The sequence below is a fragment of the Typopeltis vanoorti genome, chromosome 25, assembly GCF_054136105.1.
Source record: "Typopeltis vanoorti isolate ZY-2024b chromosome 25, IOZ_Tvanoo_1.0, whole genome shotgun sequence".
NCBI classification, from domain to species: Eukaryota; Metazoa; Arthropoda; class Arachnida; order Uropygi; family Thelyphonidae; genus Typopeltis; species Typopeltis vanoorti.
This window is the reverse complement of record NC_143573.1, coordinates 40,231,366-40,254,485: the sequence shown is the minus strand read 5'-3', so window position 1 is coordinate 40,254,485 and position 23,120 is coordinate 40,231,366. Positions and strand designations below refer to the sequence as shown.

At 36.0% G+C, this 23,120-nt stretch overlaps 1 protein-coding gene across 4 annotated transcripts in view; it reads right to left on the bottom strand.

Moving 5' to 3' along the window:
• Positions 1 to 23,120, bottom strand: part of LOC150092679 (mediator of RNA polymerase II transcription subunit 25-like) — a 616,627-nt gene that overhangs the window by 285,880 nt on the left and 307,627 nt on the right. For all 4 annotated transcript variants that reach the window (XM_090414304.1, XM_090414306.1, XM_090414307.1 and 1 more), the window contains exon 15: positions 21,883 to 22,059. In XM_090414304.1, the coding sequence (XP_090270430.1) occupies positions 21,883 to 22,059 (177 nt within the window). The remainder of the gene's footprint in view (positions 1 to 21,882; positions 22,060 to 23,120) is intronic.

Below are 23,120 nucleotides of genomic sequence, written 5' to 3'. Positions count from 1 at the left end.
CAAGAGAGCCTGATAATATTAGAAGAAAAGACTATTGGAAAAGAAAAGAAAAAAAAGAGAGAAAAAAAAAGACTAAGAATAATAGAAGGATAGTATGAGAGATTGGGGGGGGGGGCTTCAGCTCTTTTATAACATCGTGTAGCTAAAGGCTATCCTCTTTCATTTTTCAGTAGTCTCATGCAGCTGAATAGCTGAAAGACCATTGAAACCCAAAATTTGAAGATAACTGGTTAGTATTATCTAAGTTAACCACCTTGTGTTGATCTTCTCTGCCTGGGATTGCTCTCTGGTCATATATGCTGATGACCATTAAGATCACAGTGAATGAAGAGGATGGAACCATTTAAAACACCTCTCATAATAAAAATGACAGAATTTTATCTTCATCTGATGAATATTGCATAATGTGGGTGGTTTACACCACATAGTCAAATATTCGATATCTCATAGAATGCATTTTTCTAAATTTAAAAATCATCAGATAGAACAATAAAATTCTGTGTAATACAATATTGCAAAGCAATATTGTATTACACAGAAGTTCCAAGAATACCCTGATGTATTCTTGAAGTTCCAAGAATACATTAGAGTATTCTTGGAACTTCAGTAAGTTATTAAACAAAGTGTTATTGATACCCAACTGTGGATATTCATGGTGGAAGAGGTTAAAGACTTCCTTATACTAAGTTTTGCTGTTATTAATGGAAAGAATGTCAATGCCAGAATGCTTTAGAAGTCTTAAAATTAAGCACAAAAGCAGTTGTAGTATTCAGGAACGATCTTAGCAGGACCATTATAATCATTTATTCCAAACAGAGAAAGATGAAACCTAGGTAATACCAGAAGGTCTGCATATGTGTGATTGGTCTGCAATATTTTAACACTGGAAGCCCAAAGCTTTCATGCTCCTTTGGTATTTATAAAAATTCCTTTTTAACTTCTTGGTATCACTAACCAAACTGCACAGGTTTACTATATAATTGTTTTTCTTCAGCTTCTGTAATGTCAGTAATATTTATTATGCACAGTTGAGAAGTGAAAATAATGGCTTTAAGTATGCTATGGCTTAGAAAAAAAGAAAGTGGTCTTTCCTGTCTTCTAAGGTTTCAATTTATTCAGGTCTCATCAGTGGGAGCTAGATCCAGAAAGATACCAAGGGTGCATTTATTTTAGAAGTCATAATTTTTTATATACAACTAGCAAAAACAAAGCTACATCACTTTATTAATAAAATTCTCTGGATCAGAAACAGATGTAAAAAGTATTTTCTCCTTGGTTACAAAGTAAATTATATTCTTGTTTAATTTTCTTATCCAAGTGTAAGCAAAGTTTGTGACTGAAATTTCTTCATGACCTCACAAATATACATATCCAAAAGGAGGAATGCTTTCCATTATGGGACACTGAGGCAAGTAATGTGAACAGCCTTTACATAGAAGTAACCTATTTGTGAAGATACTTCACATGCAAACTTTGTTTGCTTACACTTAGATAAGGATTAATATAATTTCTATGTAATTTCTATTAAATTTGTTTTGTTGAATATCTGTTATGCACTTTCAACATCAGCACTCGCAGTGCTTTTTTTTTTAATTTTATTATTATTATTTCTTTATTTCAGATGGAACTCATAACTAAATTAAGAAGAAGAAGACTGTCCCAAAGCACAGCTAAGGTAATTTTGTTCTTGAAAAATGATTTAAAAATTAATACTAAAATGCTGTTACTGGATAATAAATGTTGTCATTTTATTTTTTTGAAATAATTAAAAAAAAATATTTATTAAAGAAATTCTTATATTTTTCTTTTCAGGTTATAAAGAAAATCAGTTTATAATGTTGCATTTATTTCTACTTTTCCCAGTCTTACAGAAATATATCAATAAAAGAAAATGGTTTCAGTTACTTTTCTGAGCACATGCCTACTTCTTTTCAGTAATAATTTCTAACTATAATGATGATATCTTATGATACGTAAGAAGAAATATTTACATATAATTAAAAAGTTAATTATTGTGGCATATGTGTGAATTTATAGTTATGAATACTCAACAGGTTTCTCTATATAAGAAAGCAGTAATTTCTGGTACCTGCTCAATTTTTTTTTGCCAGGTATCTGAAGATATATCTGAGAACCCATTGGAATCCCTAGGCAGTATATGTAATTCTAGCCTGTTCATTACAGAACATTCTAGACTTAACAAAACGGTACATAAGTATTGAATGTGTCAGTCTGTATATTGTTTTTGTTTGATCCCATTACCTTGTTTTTATTTTAAAATTTAAGTTTCAGCTTCATTATGCCATCAAGAGTTTCTGTAAATAATCTGGAGACATTTTTATTATCTGCGGCAGTTTTATAGTGAAAATAGGTAGTAAAATATGGAATTTGCCAAAAATGCATATTATGCATACTTGATCAGACATATGTCAACAGGTCTCATAAAGTTTCGCTCTTTTGCCATCCCGTGAATGTAAACCAAAACCCAAGAAGAGAAATGCTGTTTTAGCGTAATTTTTTCATTCAATAAAATGTGGAATGTGAATACAAATAATGAACAGCATCTACTACCTAGATTTTCACAAATATCTATGCTCATGGTGGGATTCAAACTGACAGCTATCTGATCAGATGGTTGATAATGTTGAAACAATAATAGTAATGTCTAACTGTATGTGTTTATAGCTCATTATGTAGAAGGGTGCATTGATCAATGGCTTTGTTTATCAATGAAGTAAATAAAAGCATGGTGGCACACTATAAAACTAGCTCTTATTAATGCTGAAATGAATTTTCTCTAACTATTAAAGAAACTAACAGGTACAGAGTTTAGGCATTAGCCTATTCAGTTAACATTTTAAAAGTTATAAAAATACATTACTCTAAGTAATTTGAAAAGAAAAATCATTCTAATTACTAAATGTGGCATAATAAAAAGAAAGAAGGAAATGAGATATTCAAAGTCATCTGAATACAAATGAAAACAGTAACAAAACTATGTTTAACAGTATTCTTTGTTCTACACAGTATGAGATATATCAAACTCTTCCATTCATTTTCAAAATACTGCTACACAATTTGAGGATAATTAAGCTTAGAGGGCATTTTATTAAGTTTATTTATTATTTTATATTTATTGTATATTTATTATTAAGTTTATTAAGCTTAGAGGGCATGTTGCAAGTGATGCAAAGACCACACATCATAGTGCCACCATCACGCGATAGTGCATAACTACACTTACCAACATTAACCTGACAGCCATTTTGTTTGCCCAAATTTCCAACTTGTTCAAATCATTTTGTAAGTGTTGAATATCAGTAGCATCCATGATTGCTCTGCCTATCTTTGCATCATTGGCAAACAATTGCACATCTGATGTCACACCTTGCCTGATGTCATTAATGTATAGATTGAACAAGAATGGCCTAAGAAATGAAAAATTAAAAATTTTCATAGTATTATTATCTAAGGCCTCCAGGGAGTTAAGGACTCATCGAGGGAGACTATAAATCACCCAAACCAGCTGTCATACCTTCCCTTAAATTCATTCACACTAGATGCATTCACTTTCCCTACAGGCAAACTATTTCACTCACTCACTGCACTGTGAGAGAAAAACCTACCTAGCTCTTACCCCCCTTTCTTGACTGTGAACAAACTTCCATGGATGCCCCCCCCATGTTCCCTCCCCACCTTCCATATGGATATTTTTGAACTAACAAATATGAGGTCAGGGTTATAGCCTCGCTTCCATCTGCCACTGTTGAAAGATGCAGGGAGATTTGGATTATGTATCAGGTTTAGAGAAAGGTTTTCAGTCCATTTTTCAACAAGTTCTCCATCTTTGTTGGAATTTGTATAACCCCAGTTAACACTATAGCTGTTAAAGTCACATTATTATCTAAGGCCTCCAGGGAGTTAAGGACTCATCGAGGGAGACTATAAATCACCCAAACCAGCTGTCATACCTTCCCTTAAATTCATTCACTTTCCATACAGGCAAACTATTCCATTCACTCACTGCTCTGTGAAAGAAAAACCTAGCTCTTACCCCCTTTCTTGACTGTGAACAAACTTCCATGAATGTCCCCATGTTCTCTACCCACCTTCCATATAACAAAAAATTTCATCAGATGATATCCTATAACATCTATTCAACAGTTTATAGACCTCTTTCATATCATTCCTCTTTCTCCTATTAACCTGGGTCTGTAATCCACATACTCGCAATCTGTTCTCATAATCTAAATCCCACAATCCAGATATAATGCTTGTAACTCTTCTTTACACCCTTTCCACAGCTTCTTTATCCCCTTGGAACTCGGGAGACCAAATCTGTGGACAATAATCCAGGTGTGGTCTCATCAAAGCCTTATAAAGAGGCAAAATGATTTCCTTATCCTTAGATGTCAAGGTTCGTTTCAACATCGCCATTACTCTCTGAGTAGTATTTGCAACTTTTGCTATGTGAGTTTTGAACTTCAAATTCCTATCCACCAATATGCCAAGATCCCTTGCTGCCTCAGTTTCTTGTAGCATAACTCTGGGAATATAATATGCTGCTATTAAAGTTTAGAGGGCATGTTGCAAGTGTTGCAAAGACTGCTAGTGCCACCATCATGCCATAGTGCATAACTACACTTACTAACATTAACCTGACAGCCTTTTTGTTGACCTGTTCTAATCGTAGCATCAATACAATTAGATACTGTTACAAGTCAGAAAAATCAGCTGAGAGAAAAAACTTGTACTGGAGCAGAAGAAATAAAGTACTAACTGTAAATGGAAATAGAATTACCTTCTTTTAATAGAATTGTAAGACCATGTAAAGAACTTTATGTATAAATTAGTATTATATGAATGCATCATGTATACTATGAATGGGTAAATTAGATGTAAATAATAGTCCAAAGTTCACGGGCAGGCCTGAGGCATTAACAAAGAAAAGATCGCGGAAAGTAGTAAGAGGTCGCTATCGCAGCTAGTAAGAGGGGGGAAAGGAAGGGAGAATAAAAAGGATTTGCACCCCTTTCTCAAGGCTTTTTTCGCCTGTTTTGCTGGATGATGATTTGACTTCTCTCATGGACCGGTGGTTCCTGATGGCGTTTCTTGGCGATAGTACGATATCGGACGGTGCGCCTTTCCCTTCAATGTCGGAATTTCAGCTGGTACGAAAGCGTGAGATGTCGGCATACGCTGTCTTCGCTGAAAGTTAAGACAGAATAATATCGTGGACGTATACCAGAACCGGCAGCAGAAATGACGATGGTCCGAAACAGATTGAAAATAGACGAGGGAAAAACGCCAGGTGCAGAGCATAGCTTAATCTGATGACCATAGTGACTCACCATGTGGACGTAGGCTTATGGAAGTATCGAAGGAGAATTCAAACAAAGGACAGTTCAGACAGACCTGGAGACCCTGCCCCAAGAAATGGTAAAGTACAGATTTTGTTGTATAATTACCCCATCGAAAAATGGGAAAGATCACTGTAGTGTATTAATCGAGTAAGGACAGTATTTGAGAACTTTAAGTGATTATTTAGCAGTGGCTGATGTCCATAATACAAATCGTTAGGAATGATTATAGATGGTTGTGACTAGTTTATTAAGCAAGACTAAAATAGTAGGTAGAAAATTTGGTAGAAGTATATAATGTGTGTATTATGTATGTTAAGTCTCTAACTCAAAAGAAGGATTTATTGTTTATGTATTAGAGTATTAATCAGTTTGAAAAGGTTTGATTTAGCATGTCATTGAACTAATTGAAAGTGAGATTGGTCTAAGTGTATATCATGTCTTTAGATTCCAATAAATATGTTTTTTTCTTTTATACCTGAGATTTGCGTGTGATATGAACCAAAACTACCACTCATTAATCTGAACCATAGCTGGGGGGGGGGGGGATTGAAAGAAAGGTATAACATGTTGTTATAGAGGTTACGACTGCAAACCAGAATTTACTTAGCCATAGTAGAACATTTGATTTATGAGTATAAGCACTAAATTTATTCTCCTATGTGCACCAAAGGTCTGGAAAAGTCTCCCTGAATAAGAGTCCCCTCTATTCTAAGATATTGGCTGGCGCAGCATTAAAAAATAAATCTGTCAATATCTGAAGAGGAGACAGCCCCAGACAGAAATTAGAGGATTCGTTTCTTATAGCAAGGAATAACCTTTAACAGTCAGGGTAAGCACGTGAGTAAAATTAGGAATCGGCTAGAGATATAGAATTTGCTTTCCTTATAGAATGAACACGTAAGAAGTGATACAGATGTTAGAGTCAAGGAAATTTTGTAAGTCTTGTAGTTAAAGTAGAGAGGTTAAACACATAAGGTAAATAAAATATATTAACCAAGAGCAAATATAACAATACTACCCAAGGAAGCATAGCATGATCACTACACCAACTGGTGGTAAAATAGCCATGTTCTTGACAGAGGCCCCTTCTGACGCTATGAGCAAATCCAACACTCTTTCACCTCGAGTTCCTTCTTCCAAATTTCCAACTATTCAAATCATTTTGTAAGTGCTAAATATCAGTAGCATCCCTGATTGCTCTGCCTATCTTTGCATCATTGACAAGCAATTGCACATCTGATGTTAGACCTTGCCCGATGTCATTAATGTATAGACTGAAAAATAATGGCCCAAGAACTGAACCTTGAGGTACACCACTGGTCACCTTAAATCGAGCATATTCACACCCACTGTATACCACTTTTTTGATATGTCTGTCAACCATCCCCTGACCCAAGTCAAGAGTTTATATTTCAATCCCATATTCTCCAGTTTATGCAACAGCCGTTCGCGTGGTATCCTATCAAATGCTTTAGAAAAATCCAACATCATCATAATGTATTCATTCCCTTTATCCAACTAGGCCATAACATTGTTATAAAATATAAGCACACGGCTAAAACATGACCTTCCTTTAGTAAACCCATTCTGCTCCTTGCAGAGTATAGCTTGTTTGTCAACCCATTTCTGTATGCGAGTTCTTACCAACTTTTCTAAAATCTTCACTACCACACCAGAGATATTGAGAGGTTGGTAGTTAGACACACCAGTTTCTGCACCTCCCTTGTACATAACCAGTTTCTTTTCATACTCTGATTTAGCTTTCTGCACAATGCTTGTTACTTTTCTGGCCTGAGCTTTATATATTTAATAACTCCTCTTACTCTTATTCTCACAATATTCTTTCCACATTTTCTTCTTGTGGATCTCTTCCTTAATGAGGTTGCACATCCATTTTACTCCCAAACTATTTATTCATAGAACACTATGGATACATTCAGATACCACCTCCTTTAATCACTTTTTCGGAGATTCCCATGCACTGCTGACATTTTTTCCATTCTGTAACTGATACCAGGATCAAAGACAGTATTCTCCTAAGTTGATCATAATTTCAGGCTTTGTAGTTCAACATGTAACCGGTTCTAATTGAAGCATCAATACAATTATATACTACCCAAGAAAGCATAGCATGATCACTGTCACCAACTGGTGGTAAAATAGCCATGTTCTTGACAGAGACCTCTTCTGATGCTATGAGCAAATCCAACTTTCTTTGACCTCGAGTTCCTTCTTTCACATGCTGCTTGAGAAAGTTGTCTCGCAACAATTCAATAAATTCCTCTTCTTTCTTATCATGAGATTTCTCATCTACACAATCAATGTTTGGAAAATTAAAATCACCCATAATGATCACTCGTTTGGTACCCATAAAGCTAAATTGATAATGCATTACTTCATCCCCTGCAACTGAGCCACCAGGTCTGTAGCAACAACCCACCGTATATTTAATTTTGTTAACCTCCACTTCACACCAGATAGACTCAAACTCACTGCTACATGGGACATTGTTACCATACTTATTTTCTTGCATTTCTACCCTAAATGGACTTAAGAATGAATAAATTATTAATGAATAAGTCAGTATTAATAAGTCACAATCAAATCTTTCAAAAAAAACTTTTGAAAAGCATAAGCATACATGTCTGCAAAAAAGTTATATGGTGGAATTTTTGGATTACAGATTTACATTTGACACCCTAGTTAGACCACTCCATCAAATTGGTTGTGGATTTGAAAAAAAATTATCTTTTGCCCCATACTGTCAGCCTATTTGAATTATCTCGCAAGCTCTCTACATCACCTTGATCAACTATTATCCTACCCATTTTTACATTATCAGTAAACAATTGAATATTTCCCTTCAAATAATTTCCTATATCATTTATGTACAAATTAAACAGTAGTGATCCAAAAAGGATCTGGTAGTGAGCCTTGCAGAACACGACCAGTCATCTGCTTTCTTCTAGATTCTGCTCCTCCATATATTAATTTTTTGTACCTGTCACCCTTGTATTCACATCATCAGTTCTTTCAATCTGCGTAATACAGTGTCATGTGGTATATCTTATCAAACACCTTTGCAAATTCCAGCACAATCATCGTGTAGCCATCGTCATGCAACTCAACTGTGATTCTATTATAAAATTGATAAATTACTAAGGCAGTGATGGCAAACCTTTTTATGTGTGCATGCCAAAAATTGACGATTCGAGTTGCTGACGTGGTGGGCAGTTTTTAATATGGGAAAATTAATTTAACTTAATTAATTTAATATAAAAGCAAGTTTAAATTAGTTATCAATCACTAGACTAATGAAATCTTGTAGCATATTGTAGTTTCCTCAGGCCAATATCATTAAATTAATTTGTGCTAATTTTCATTAACATATCCCATTCTGATCACAAAAAATTATAATATTATTCAGTGTAAAATTGATTATTGTATTATTCAATTGATTTTAATGATGTTGGTTTGAAAGAAGAAAAAAAAAAACACTACTGAGAAAAATATTTATGATTGTAACTTACCATAGAAGTCAGCTGAGCAGAGGAAGCAGCAGAAGGATGTCAACTTGTTGGCAAAACGCTTACTGTATTTACTTGAATATAACTTGCCCCTCCCGTATAACTCGCATGCCTAATTTTACTTTAGGAAAAAAGACATTGAAAAGTTTTGCATATACCTCACACACGAAAAATGTTTAAACATGTTCACGTCGAGGCGATAGTAAGATAGTAACTCACTCAAAACGATTAAAATCACGCCTCCCCAACAGCCATTATCTTGCAGATGCAAGAAAAACAAGTAGTTTTATTGTATCCCTGAATAAGGTACAGAGGCTTTTGCAGTCTGTGTAATATATTTCTCAACAAACAGTGCAATTAGAGACAGTTGGAATAAAAACAGCGCTAATTAATGAATCACATGGATCCTCTCACAGAAACTATGCTTTATACTCTCAAGCAAAACCATATGCTGCATCGAAACACAGTATCTAACTAAAAACTATTGTCCAATTTTTTAATTACATGCAATAAGCGTTTGTTGTATTTTATTTGAAATTCTCGATGTCATTATGACAGATCACAACGGCTAATTTCAAATAAAATTCTACCTCGAATTGAAACATCATATAATGAGTGTGAGTTTACCTGCCAGCTCAAATGAGCTGGCAGGTAAACTCAATAACTCATTATTGAGTTTACTTGTTAATGAACTCAATAACAAGCAGCCATAAAATTCAACCAAGGGTTGAAACTTTGTGTGAGTTGAGCCTGCCGGTAATGAGAAGTTCCATCAGAACGATAAACGACACCTCATCGTGAATGTGTTAAAACTAAGAAATATATAGTGAATGTTGTTATGACAGTTTCAGATGTTATGGAATTCGGTTGAAGAGAATTAGCATTTCAACTCAACAATTGTAGGTTGCCTTTGTCTTGCGTGATCTTTTGTTAATACCGCACCAATCATATGCAAGTCTTCATAGCTGCTCTCTCGTGTAAAATGAAATTTAAACTTGTACGTTTTGTAATAATTAAAAAAAAAAGGATGAATAATTTATAAGCATATAAAAGGATATCACCTGTAAATCGTAGACGTGACAGCAAAATTCTTGGATGTGCCACCTCTGACATGCATGACATAGGTTTGCCATCTAGGTAATAAGGTATGATTGACCCTTCACAAAACTGTCCCCCCCCCCCCCACACACACACACATACACAGACATACAGTCTTATATTCTTATTCATCCATTCCTGAATTCTTATATGACCAATTTTTCCGATACTTTTTACCACCACTTCTGAGATACTGACTGGTCTATAACTTACTACTACAGTCTTCAATTATGCAAATATATTATTTTGTTCTCTATCTACTCTTCTGAGACTTTACCAAAGCTGAGACTTAAGTTAAACAACCTAGTCAGAGGCATTGCCAATTCCTTTGTACATTCTTTAATATGTGAGCTGATATTCCAACTAATTCCATGGCCACTTATGCACTGAAATTCAGAAATATCCTAAGTAGTTCCAATTCATCAACCTCTATTCTCACATTAGATATGTAACACCGTCAAGCAACATCCTCACTTGGATGATAGACTCTTGCAAAGTGGTCACTCAATAACTTAATTTTATCTACTTCTGTTCACCTTGCTAAAGTGAGCAGAAGTATATAAAATTCACTTCTGTTCGCCTTCCACAGTCATTCTTCCTTCCTTCCAACCCCCCCTCCTCCCTCACCAACATAGTAAAAGAACTCTTTAGGATTTTCTTTGGTCTACTCGCTAATTTCTTCTCATAATCTAACCACCTTCATTACCATAATGGTCATCTTTCTCCATATAGCCTACATAACATTCTCTCTCTTTCTTTTTTTAAGCTCCTGCTTAACAGTATTACTCATCTATCCATTTATCCTCCTGTCTTGGGTATACAGCCTGATATTGCTTCCTTCAGATACCTTGACTATCTCCAAGACAATGTTAACACTCTTTCCTTGCAAATTCTTATACCATGGCATTGCTTCAAGCTGTTTCTTAAGTTTGTCATAATCATCTCCACTTTAGTTTCACATATACCCTTTTGTAACTCAAAATTTCATGTTTCATAAGACCAAATGATCATTATCCCCTGTCGATGGTCACCTTAGTTATGGACAGATCTTGTGATCTCATAACCCAGAGTCCTCTCCATTACATGCTGCTTCAAGGAATCATCTCTTAGTAGGTATATAAATTCCTTCCTTCCTGCCATATGATCTTTTCTTTCTTCCTTCCAATTTATGTAGATGAAGACCCACATAGTAGTTACCTTTTTTCACTTCGCTATGCTACCAATTATATATTTGGTTTAATCCTTTATCCAAGTGTAAGCAAACAAAGTTTGCACCTGAAGTATTTTCAGGACTGTGGCAACTCATGGTAAAGGTGGTATAAGTTCTGTTCACTTGCCTTAGTGTCCCATAATACAAAGCACATATCCTTATGGGTATGTATAATGCTATGCTTTATGGAAAGGGTCATTACCCAGACCAGTTTGGACCTTTATTGAGGTCTCATCAGTGGGAGCCAGACTCAGAGGTGGAAGTAATGCAGAAGTCATTATCACCACATACCAGTTGTCAAAAGGCCACCTTATTATTAAAATTCTCTGGATTAGAGATAGTTGATGAAAGATCACTAAGGCAAGTGATCAGAACTTATACCACCTTTACCACGAGTTGCTCCAGTCCTGAAAATACTTCAGGTGCAAACTTTGCTTGCTTACACTTGGATAAAGGATTAAACCAAATATATAACTGGTAGCATAGCCAAGTGAAAAAACTTCCATCAACTATCTCTAATCCAGAGAATTTTAATAATAAGGTGTTGACACCTTTTGGCAACTGGTATATGGTGATATGACTTCTGCATGACTTCCACCTTAGGTAGTGGCTAGAGATAGTGATGTCCACCGCTTGGTCAGTTTTGGAATTGTGGTGCTTTTATTATATGTGTCTTAAATATCATGCAATTTTTGATTCAGTGCTCTTGCCAAAACAGTACAGAGTCCTGTAGCAGTGCCTGTAAGACTACAACTGCATGGTAAGTGGGGTTTTTTTTAATTTTTTTTTTTATTATTATTATTTTTTTTTAGATAGATACTTCACATTGATAGCCATGGAAAAACAGCTAAATGAGACAATATTCGAGGAGGTATATAAAGAATTTATAAGACTAGGTGAACTACTTAACAACAATTGGCCAGGAAAAGTGAAACTGTACGTCACGTTTCCCTCGGAAATTGTCACAGACATTATCGCAGAAGGTCAGTCAGATTCAGTGCCTTCTACTCATTCAGACTTTGTAGAAGTGCGAGCACGCAAAAAGCAAAGAACAACAGAAGAAACACACAATGACAATAATGAAATGGAACAGGATTCTCAGGGTTCGGATGCCGCTATTTCTCCCAAAGAAAAGGTGCCTCCAATCATCCTTAGAGAAAAGCAGAAGTGGGCAGCTTTAAGATCCACAATGTCCAATCTGCACATTGGCTTCATTAAGGCCAAAAACATGAATGAAGGCATAAAGATCCAGCCAGCAACAGTGACAGATTATAGAAGGTTGACCAAAGAACTGGATGACAGAGGCATCCAGTATCATACCTTTGCACTCAGTTCCGAAAAAACTTAAAAGTGGTCCTTCGTGGTGTCTGTGAAGACACTGACACATCAGTAATAGCTGCTGACCTGAATTATCAGGATCTGCCTCCAGTCAAGGTCAGCAGAATGTACAAAGTAGACAAGACTCCCATGCCATTAGTCCTAGTTGAGATTCATAAAATATACAAGGATATCTACAACTTAAAAACAGTTTGTAGTCTCATCGTCACACCAGAACCACTCCAGAAAAGATCATCTTCTGGGCAGAGCCACAGGTGCCAGAAGTTTGGCCATGCCCAAAATCTTTGTAGAGCAGAATATAGATGTTTGAAATGTGGGGACAGTCACCCAACCAATACCTGCACAAAGCCAAGGACTACCTTGGCCAAATGTGCCAACTGCGGTGGCCCTCATCCTGCGAACTACAAAGGATGTACCCAAAGAACAGACGGATGGAGGCAGTCAATCAGCCTTCCTCCTACAGTATCAGAACAATAGAGGCCAAGGCATCAAAACCGGAGACTCAGCGACCACAGTCGGAGACCTCCAAAAATAGAGACACCTATTTTTATATTATAAAGCAAACAAGAAGTTATGCCGATGTGACCTGTACAAATAGACCAATACCGGAACAAAATCAACCAACAGCACCTAAAAATCTAACAGCTGTTATTACGGCCTCATTAGCAAACATGATACAAAATTTCAGACTATCAAACCTTACTGAAACCTCCACTAAAAGATTTCTTCCTGAAATGCAGGTCATCCTCACAGCTCTCATAAATGAATAGAAAACAAACTCATTCAAGCATCTCTTCAGATAGTTGCTTGGAACGCAAATGGCCTCAAAAACAAAATTCTGGAACTCCGAGATTTCACATATAGGTATCAACCAGATGTTATTTTAATCAGTGAAACTCATTTAAGACCCTCAGACAATCCTACAATAAGGGGTTATTACCTATACAGAAATGACAGATTACTCTACAAAGGCGGTGGCACTGCCATCTTCATTAAAAACTACATTAAGCACCACTCTGTGAGCATTCCTACAACTAACCTTGAGATCACAGGCATGGAAGTAGTCACCAGCTCCACTGGCAAACTGAAAATCTACTCAGCTTACGACCCTCCCCAAAAATCTCTACTTCACTCTGACCTAAATGCCATCTTATGCATTAGAGAGCCCACCATTATTGCAGGGGATCTGAATTCCAAGCATCCTGCGTGGAATTGTACAACCACAAACAAGAATGGTTGCATCCTTTCCAATTACTTAGGATCAAGAAACCCTGTTGTGGCAGGCCCCACCGAACCAACTCATCTCAGTACGTTCGGCACTGCTGACATCCTGGATATAGCTATCCTGCAGGATATTAAACTTCAATACAGCATCATATCTATGGATGAACTATCATCCGATCACAATCCAATTCTACTACAGCTGGAAAATCAAGAATACCTGTGTCCTCCTTCTCACTCCTACATTGCATGGGAAAGACTGTCAGCAGCACTCAAGGATGATATTGGATCTGTTCCTCACATAAGCACAAAAGAAGAAGTAGAAACTGCAGTTACAAATCTCACACAACAAATTAATTCTGCTATAAAGGTAGCTACCTCCTACAAATCTGCCCGCAAGCCAGATCGTTTGCCTGAAGACATCATGAACTTGATCAGAGACAAAAATAGAGCTAGGAAAAGATTCCATAACATGCATACACCACAAGATAAAACAGCTCTAAACAGGTTAAATGGGGCAGTTAGAGATGCACTTAAAACTCATAGAAACCAAGTTTGGGATAAAAAGTTATCCTCTATCTCTCCTATTGATCACTCTATCTGGGGGTTACTGAGAAACATCAGAAATAAAAACAGCCCCCCCCCATAATCTCAAACCAGGGCTTAGTTCACACAGATGTAGATAAGGCAGAAGCCATACTAAAGTCTCTTGAAGAGCAGTGCAAACCCTCTTATAACAACTTAGATTTCAATCACTTGTACAAAATCCATAGACAGGTCAGACATGCTTTAAATCTCCCAGATACCAGCGCTGACCATATTGCACCCACATCACTTGTTGAATTATATGATATTATTAAAAAACTTAAGAACAATAAAGCTCCTGGACCAGATGGCATCTCAAACAGGGTGATCAAGCTGCTGCTTCGGAAAGCTGTAGTGCACCTGACCAGTATAATAAATGCAATCTTAAGATTTCACTATTTTCCTTCCACCTGGAAACTGGCTGATGTAATTCCTATTCATAAGTCAGGCAAAGACCCACACCTAAATCAGTCTTATCTCTAATCTGGGTAAGGTTGCGGAGAAGGTCATTCTCTCACGACTCCAAACCTCAGTAAATGACCTAAACATCCTCCCTAAAGAACAGTTTGGTTTTCAGCAACACCATAGTACTACCCAGCAAATCCACAGAATTGTCGAATACATCACCACCAGCTATAACTGGCGCCAGTACACAGGAGCTGTTTTCCTAGACCTATCCAAAGCATTTGACAAAATCTGGCATTTTGGACTCCTACACAAACTTATCTCAGCCGGTACCTCACTAAAAATGGTTCATCCAATCCATTTATATCTTCAGAATAGATCAATGCAAGTAAAAATCAACGGTTCTACTTCGTCCCAGTGCATATCTTTGCTGGAGTGCCGCAGGGATCCCTACTGGCTCCATTGCCGTTTTCTGTATACATGTCGGACATCCCGCACAATCCGATATCTTCCATTTTGGCCTTGTATGAGGACGATCCAGCAATACTAACCAGATCTCTCTGACCCCATTTCGTTACCAGAAAGCTTCGAGAAAACCTTCTAAAGCTGGAGGGTTGGTTCTCCAAATGGAGATTGGAAGTTAACCCCCAGAAAAGCTCAGCCGTTCTTTTCTCAAAAAGGCCAATGTCTCCTGCAGGAGATGTGTTACTATTCAATACTAAAATTCCCTGGCAGACAGAAACAAATTACCTGGGTGTAATTCTCGACAAAAAGCTATCTTTCAACCAACACATCAAGTCTACCTGCGCAAAGGCATCTAAAGTCATAGCTCAGATCTACCCGCTAATTAACAGAAATAGCAAGCTCAGTAACAGAATCAAATTGCAGCTATACCAGATGACGATTTGTCCTATAATCACCTATGCCTCTCCAGCCTGGAGCCACACCTCTAATACTAACATTATCAAGATACAACGAGTGCAGCAAAAGTGCTTGAGAATGATTCTGAACACCCCATGGTATGTTAGAAACAATCAACTTCATAGAGATACAAATATTCCTTATATTTTCTCTTTTCTACAATCCTTAGCATCCACGTTTTTCCTAAAGACGTCCACACATCCCAACGAATTGGTTCAGCAAGCTGCAGCATACGAGGCAACGGACATATTCAAATATAGAAGACCAAAAGCTATATTAGCCTCCTTTAGCGATGCATAATCTCCATGCCCATTCAGGGTGAGCAATCTGCTCATAAATTTTACCCTCACTGTAACCACAACAGATAGCGGGGAATATGAAAAGCATCTTGCTTCACCCCTAAAGTCATAAATGTCAATTGTCTTAGTATCACCACCTCTGTGTCTGGCTCCCACTGACGAGACCACAGTAAAGGTCAAAACTGGTCTAGGTAGTGACCCTTTCCGTAAAGCATAGCATTATACCAGGGGTCGGGAACCGGCAACTCTTGGCTGAACAAAGTGTAGCTCTTTTATATTGAATTAAAAGATACATAATTAATACAAACAACTAAATATCGTTTTTGATATGGCCTCTTCGTGGCAGTAGATACTATGCATGTGATGTGTGTTACGCATGAAATTTGTTACCCATGCATAAGTATGCTTAAATATCTATTAAAATACATATTATTGTATTTTTGTATGGACTAATTCTTTCTGCAATACAAATTCTAACTTTTTTGCAATATTATACTTACTTAAACATGTTTTGTGATTAAAAACTTAATCAAACTTAATGTTGTTTTATTTATTGAACATATAAAAATTTATATGCAAACATAAAAGTGGTATTTGATATCTGGAAGTACTGAATTAAAATCAAATTTACATAAGTTTGAACTAACTGCAACTTCGAGTCACCAGGAAAAATCGAATTGAAGTTGCAGCTCCCAAAATTTTGTTTTAATTAATTTTTTTGGTGGAATGGCTCTTTGGTTCAAAAAAGTTGCCAACCCCTGCATTATACATACCCATAAGGATATGTGCTTTGCATTATGGGATACTAAGGCAAGTGATTAGAACTTATACCACCTTTACCACGAGTTGCCCCAGTCCTGAAAATACATCAGGTGCAAACTTTATCTGCTTACACTTGGATAAAGGATTAAATCAAATATATAATTGATAGTAGTTACCTGATCTGCACTCATTGTGCTAATATGGTGAAGATGCATGTCTTCAGCATCATTCCTTGAGCTCCCACCTCACCCAGACCATAGCAGCAATCTACTGTATATTTTATCCTTGTGGCCTCAATCTCACACTTTTTTTTGTCTGAAATTCATCTGTTATCATCATCTCTATTCTCAATGAAAATACTACACCCCTCACATTCTATTCCTAATAACAAAACCTTTTCTGTCAGTCATGTCTCACTAATGTCCAAACCTTTTGGTGAGGTCATACTAACCAATGCCAAAACTCTTCCTCCTTATTCTTGATACTTCTGACATTAGCATCTGGCATCAGCTGTCCTGACTTTGCACTTTCACACTCCCAGAAGCTCTCCCTAGACACCTAATTCTGAATCAATTTAAGTGTAGTCTGTAAGCGTTATATATGTCCTTCCATCCATCAAATTGAATGTATAGGTCAATGAACTCCACACCATTCCTTCTACACAACCTGTGCACTAATTCATTTGCAATCATTAGTCTCCACCACTGTTTGCCTCTATCATAGTATGGCAGCAGATTTACAATCTTCAATCTCTAGCTCTTCTTTTTTCTTGCTCTAATATCTTTTTACCTTCTCTCATACAATATTTTTCAACTTTCAAGTTATTAGTGCCAGCCAAAACAATTTCTTTCACCTTACTTTTTTGCATCCTGACAGCTTCACTAACCTTATTAATTTCCACACAAGATAACAAGATTTTGTTACACTTTCATTAAGTACTCCTCTTATCACAGAATCACTGTAAAGATTTTGCTCCTTATCCTCTTTCTTGTCATTTATTCATATATTATTGTTTCTGACCTTGCACTTCTTGCTTTTGCTCTTCTCAGCTCAACCAATCTCTTGATATTTCGAAAAAGCTTTCAAATTTCATTAGTATTCAGCAATACTAATAGAATTGACTGTTTTTCAGTTTGAGTCTCAGCACATGAATAATTCCGAATGACTGAAAGGAGAGCAAAATAATTCAATTAGACAAGGGTGAAGCTAAGACTGATGTTAATTACAGACCAATTACTAATGTGGTGTGGTCATCAAGATACTGGAACACCTGGTTAGGAATGCATCCAGAGGGGTGGTGGTAATAATTTATGGTTTCAATGGTGCAAAAATAGCAAAGGTCATACTGCACCATATCAAAGGTTACAGCAATACACAAGGTAAGACAATCACAACCATTCATACCCACAGCAGGATTCGAACCCGACTGACATATCCAAAAGGAGAGACATCACTAGGATCCACTATAGAATACAGCACGAGCTTGTTAAAGGTAGGATTTACTTTAACAATCTGAACATATTCTATAATACGGTGACAACACAGTTGAATAAAGGAAATGGATATAACACAATGTGTCTGGATGTTGCCATTTGAGTGGGTACCACATTCGAGATTGTTATACAAACTCAAAAGAATGGGTTTGCAAAAATAAGTTTGCGAAATGAATTGGAGAGATGCTTAACTGATAGGTATCAGTAAGCAATGTGTGGTGGTCAGTCTATGAAGAGGAGGATCACAAATGATGTATTACAGGGTTCTGTAATTGAGCCACTATGGTTTAATTTGTATATTAATAATGTTAGGTTTAAGTATGATCCAATTATTTGCTTATAAGCAGACTGATTTGAAATGAATGATTATATGGACAAATGGCAACATCAGTGCATTTTTGATGGAGGATATTCCAAGCAGAGTATTATATTAATATGGGAATTTGACAAAAGTGGTTATTGGAAAAGATGAAAATGGGGGGGATTACTGTGAGCCCAAGTTGATTGATGCTCACACTGCTAATGTAATTAAGTCAGTGCACTGAATAACTGCACTATTACAGAGACGACACTAACTTATAAGCATAAGGAAGTGATTCTTCTACTTTACGAGGCTTTGCTAAAACCACATCTGGATTACTGTGCATAGATATGGTCATTACATAACTTCAAAGGAGATGCAGAGACAGCTGAAAGATGATAAATTGTGCACATGAGTAGAGAATGTGGGAAGGTGATCTTCAAATTTCAAGGAACAAACATTAGAAAACATATGCTAGAAATATACATGTTGGAAAGGGGATCATTCAGTTTAAAACTAAGTAAAATTTTGCAGCTTATAACTGTGAGGAACAACTGGATCGTTCCCTAGAAGTTGGCTTGGGGTGTAGTTAGGGAGTATGTGAGATCCAGGTTCTACTCATGGTGTGTGTGTTGGGAATGTGTGGAAGTGGCTACCATTAAGTGTTGTGAATGCATCTCTGGTAAATATGACCAAGGAGAGATATTGTAAAATTTTCGGTGTTTTAATTCTTTATTTTTGGATGTACGGTTTTCCCTATTTGTTACTAATCTGCTTTCTACTCGGGTGTGCCATATGTAAAACTTATGCTATTTACTAAGTTTCGTCTAATCTTGTTGATCTCTAACTCTCCCTACTTTTTTTTGTTCTCTAAGCCCTTCTATCTTAAAGTTTTGTCCCCCTGTTTTTTTCTTGCCTTTGCTCCTACCACATTCAAAGCTAACTCTATATCTAACTATTGCCAGCTATACGATTGCAGTATACTTATTTTCTCAGACACTCTTCTGCCAGACAATTTTATTTTTATTTATGACTGCACCAGTCTGAAAGAAATACTAGAGTTCAAGAATTATAAGAACAGGAACAAAGGGAAGGTCTCAGCTAAAATCTTTCTAACCATACAGCAAGTCGTGGCTATTCCTAATCAACACATGCACACAGGTCCAAAATTTATTTTGAGATAGTGCACTGGCAAATGATCAGATAAATTGTTGTCCAAACAAAACATTTTATTCTAACTAAACAGTTGAGTTACAACATAGTGGGGAGTAACTGATTCTCTCAACAAATCAAACTCCAGCAAAAATATTATACCATTAAATTATATACATTTTGCGTTCACTCAACATTCACACTCTACTTAGCATTATAAAATGCAAACTTTACAAAAGGTACAGAATAACTGTTTCCTCTTACATAACTACCTTCAGGAATTTTTCTTAAACCAATATAACGTACACACTTGCTCTATCCTGATACTATACAACACTTTACAAAACTTTACCACCGACCTTTTATAATCTTATATACAATTCTTACTTATCTATGTTCCAAAGAAAATAACAACAATATCACGTGTTTACTCAGAATTCTTTCTACAAATGCGCAGTGAACAAAGCCTCTGTTGGGATATCTTGAATCTTTACCATTTCACAAAACACATTATTGTCTCAGACATTTCTGTACTCTATTGCTCTTGCTCCATTGGTGGCTATTTGTGGACCTGACATCAAACCTCTTGTCAGCTACATGGTGGGACACATGTTCTTGGATGCTCCTTGGAAGCCTTCCGGAACATTCTGAGAGGAATCTCTGATAATGGGTGCCAAGTCTCCAGTTATGTGCTCTGAGTCATCGCCTCTTCTCCTCTCTTCCACTAAGCTAATAAGGGAACTAAAACACTGGCAGATGGGGTGGCAGTAGTCCTTGTAGTCTGCTCTCATCTTCTTCTCCCTCCTCCTTTCCCCCCCTACCTTTTCAGCCCCTTAAATTAGCTCTTTGTTCCCAACTTTGGAATGTCCATGACTACCCGTCAGCGTGGTGACGTCACTCTGGTCTTCTCGCCGAAAGTCTTTACTTCAGGAGCTCAATTTGTTTGCAAGTTGTTGCGAACTTTTCTGATACACTATTCTTTTTGCTGACTCACAATATTAATATCACTTAATCCATTTTCTCCAATTTTAAGTACAATATTCAAATAGGAAATATTTAACACATTTTTCAAAGCAGTTAATTTATATTCAGACAAAAGGAATCTTACATCATTATTTAGGTTCGAAACCCCTGTAAAGTAGAGCTCGACAAGTTAATTATATTAACTTGCCACACGAGATTTTACAATATGATAGGCATGTAAGTATGATTTGAATGGGTCCTCCATCAGTGATTCTTTGGACTTCATGAAGGAGCATTTATAAAAAGATCACATATAAATAAAAATATAATAAAAAATTATAAAACATTCCTTAGCCCACAGTATTAATGTGAACAAAATGCATATTGCATTACAGATTTACAACACTTTATAGCTGAGAGATACATAAAGTTGAATACAGATGCATTACAGTTGAAAAGACAATTTGCATGGGTTAGTTTCAATGATATCTGTAATGACATAATAAAAGAGTGCAAATCATGTTAGATTAATAAACTTATGGAAATTACTAACAAATATTGAAGAATACATCATTAGTGTGGAACAACAAGCGGTCAAAGAGATAGAATACAAGGGGTGCTTTGTATTCTGTCTCTGTGAATTCCTTGTTCATCTCTATGAATTGTTCCACATTAATGATGTACTGTTAATTTCAATATGCAATATTTGTATGCAATTTCAATCAATTTAATTACTGTATTCAATCAATTTAATAATCAGAGATTGCCAAATATAGTCTTCTATGGAATCATTGGAGAGAGACAATCAAGAGGTAGATCAAAAAATAACTTGGCTACAGTCTTTGAAGGAAAGGTCACAATTATCACACTTCAGAGAGAGAAGACAGAAATGGCCAGAGATAGAACCAGATGGCAAAGATTTGCACATAGGGGACTCAACCTGTCATCTGATAGATGAAGAAGAATTACTGTATGTGCGTAACGTGTTTTACACTCTAGACATGAATGCATATTAATTTGATAGAAACAAATCATGTTCAGTGGTTTAAAATATCTAATCTCTAATATCAAAAAAATACTAGATATTGCGCAAATTTCATTTTTCTTCATTTCTGCACTAAATGATATTAAATGCTTTCTCACTCAAGAAGTTATATAGTGCAAATTTAATACAAATGACAGACAAAACTGTTTTGTATTAAAATTAAATAATCTAATAAGAATAAAGCAATTACATTTCTTACCATTTTCTGTTGTTTAGCCTGTTGCTGTTTGCGATGATTTTCATATATCTGACGCATGGCTGTATAAAATGTTTCTTGATCATTGGCAATGAATCCCATGAATAATCTCTTTTCTGGCACATACAAAACCATCATAATTCGAATATCACACACACCAGTAAACTGAATACAACCCAGCTATAATTAAAATAATTTCAAAACATAAATATAATATTTAAAACTGTTATGTTGCTATCATTTAAATGATATTAAGTGAAATTTTGTAATATACAATACTTTAATTATCTACTGAAATAATTAACAATAAAGTTACACTACCTCTGCACCAAGGCAAGAAAGTACAGTGTACCTATTAAAATTAACCTAATAACAACAAAGTTGAACATACCAGTGTTCATTTTGAAAAATATGTTGATATAGGTCAATTTTTCAAATATTTTGGTCCAGCGATACATAAGCTTTTATGCAAATAGAGGGGATTTTTCAGCTAGGTGGTAAACAACACACATAGCTAATCTACAGTTCATTTACCACTATGGTTTGGCAGAAATTTATTAACCTGGATATGAAGACCCACAAAAGATATTTTTTATGGAATGATAAGAAAGAAGTTTGTTCTAGTATTTGAAGATGAACTGTGAAGGAGTGCTGAATAGCTGTTGCACATTTTAACAGATTAAGAACAGAGTGGTGGAATTACTGATGCCATTTCTGATACACAGGAAACATGAAAATATTTCTAAAATCAGAAAATGCAAGCAGAAAAAACTGAAAAATGTGTGGAAAAGAGAATGGAGTATAGTGGTGTTAGATGGGCCAATAATCAAATGAATCGTTGCCCCTTTGATCTGCACATAGAGAAGATGAACAAATCCAATGCTAGAATTGAAGATAGGAACCACAGCATAGGAAGTATTAATGGAAAGGAAATCGAACTTTCAGAACTGGAAAAATACCAGAGACATAACTGGCATTACTGAGACAAAAAAAACAGGTAAGATCATGCTACATAATAAGCATAGGGTGTCATAGTTGGGAAAAACAATCAAGGAAAGAATAGAGTAGTGAAAACATTCAACACCAAAAACGAATATACACTTATTGACCGGAAGTTAATTTCAAGTAAAGTTATGTGGGAAAACTTCAAAATGGGGAAATGGACAATAAAACCTATTCATGACTTTCCCACAGAGCAGGCAGTTGACATAAAAGAAAATGGAAATTTGGAGAAAAGGGCA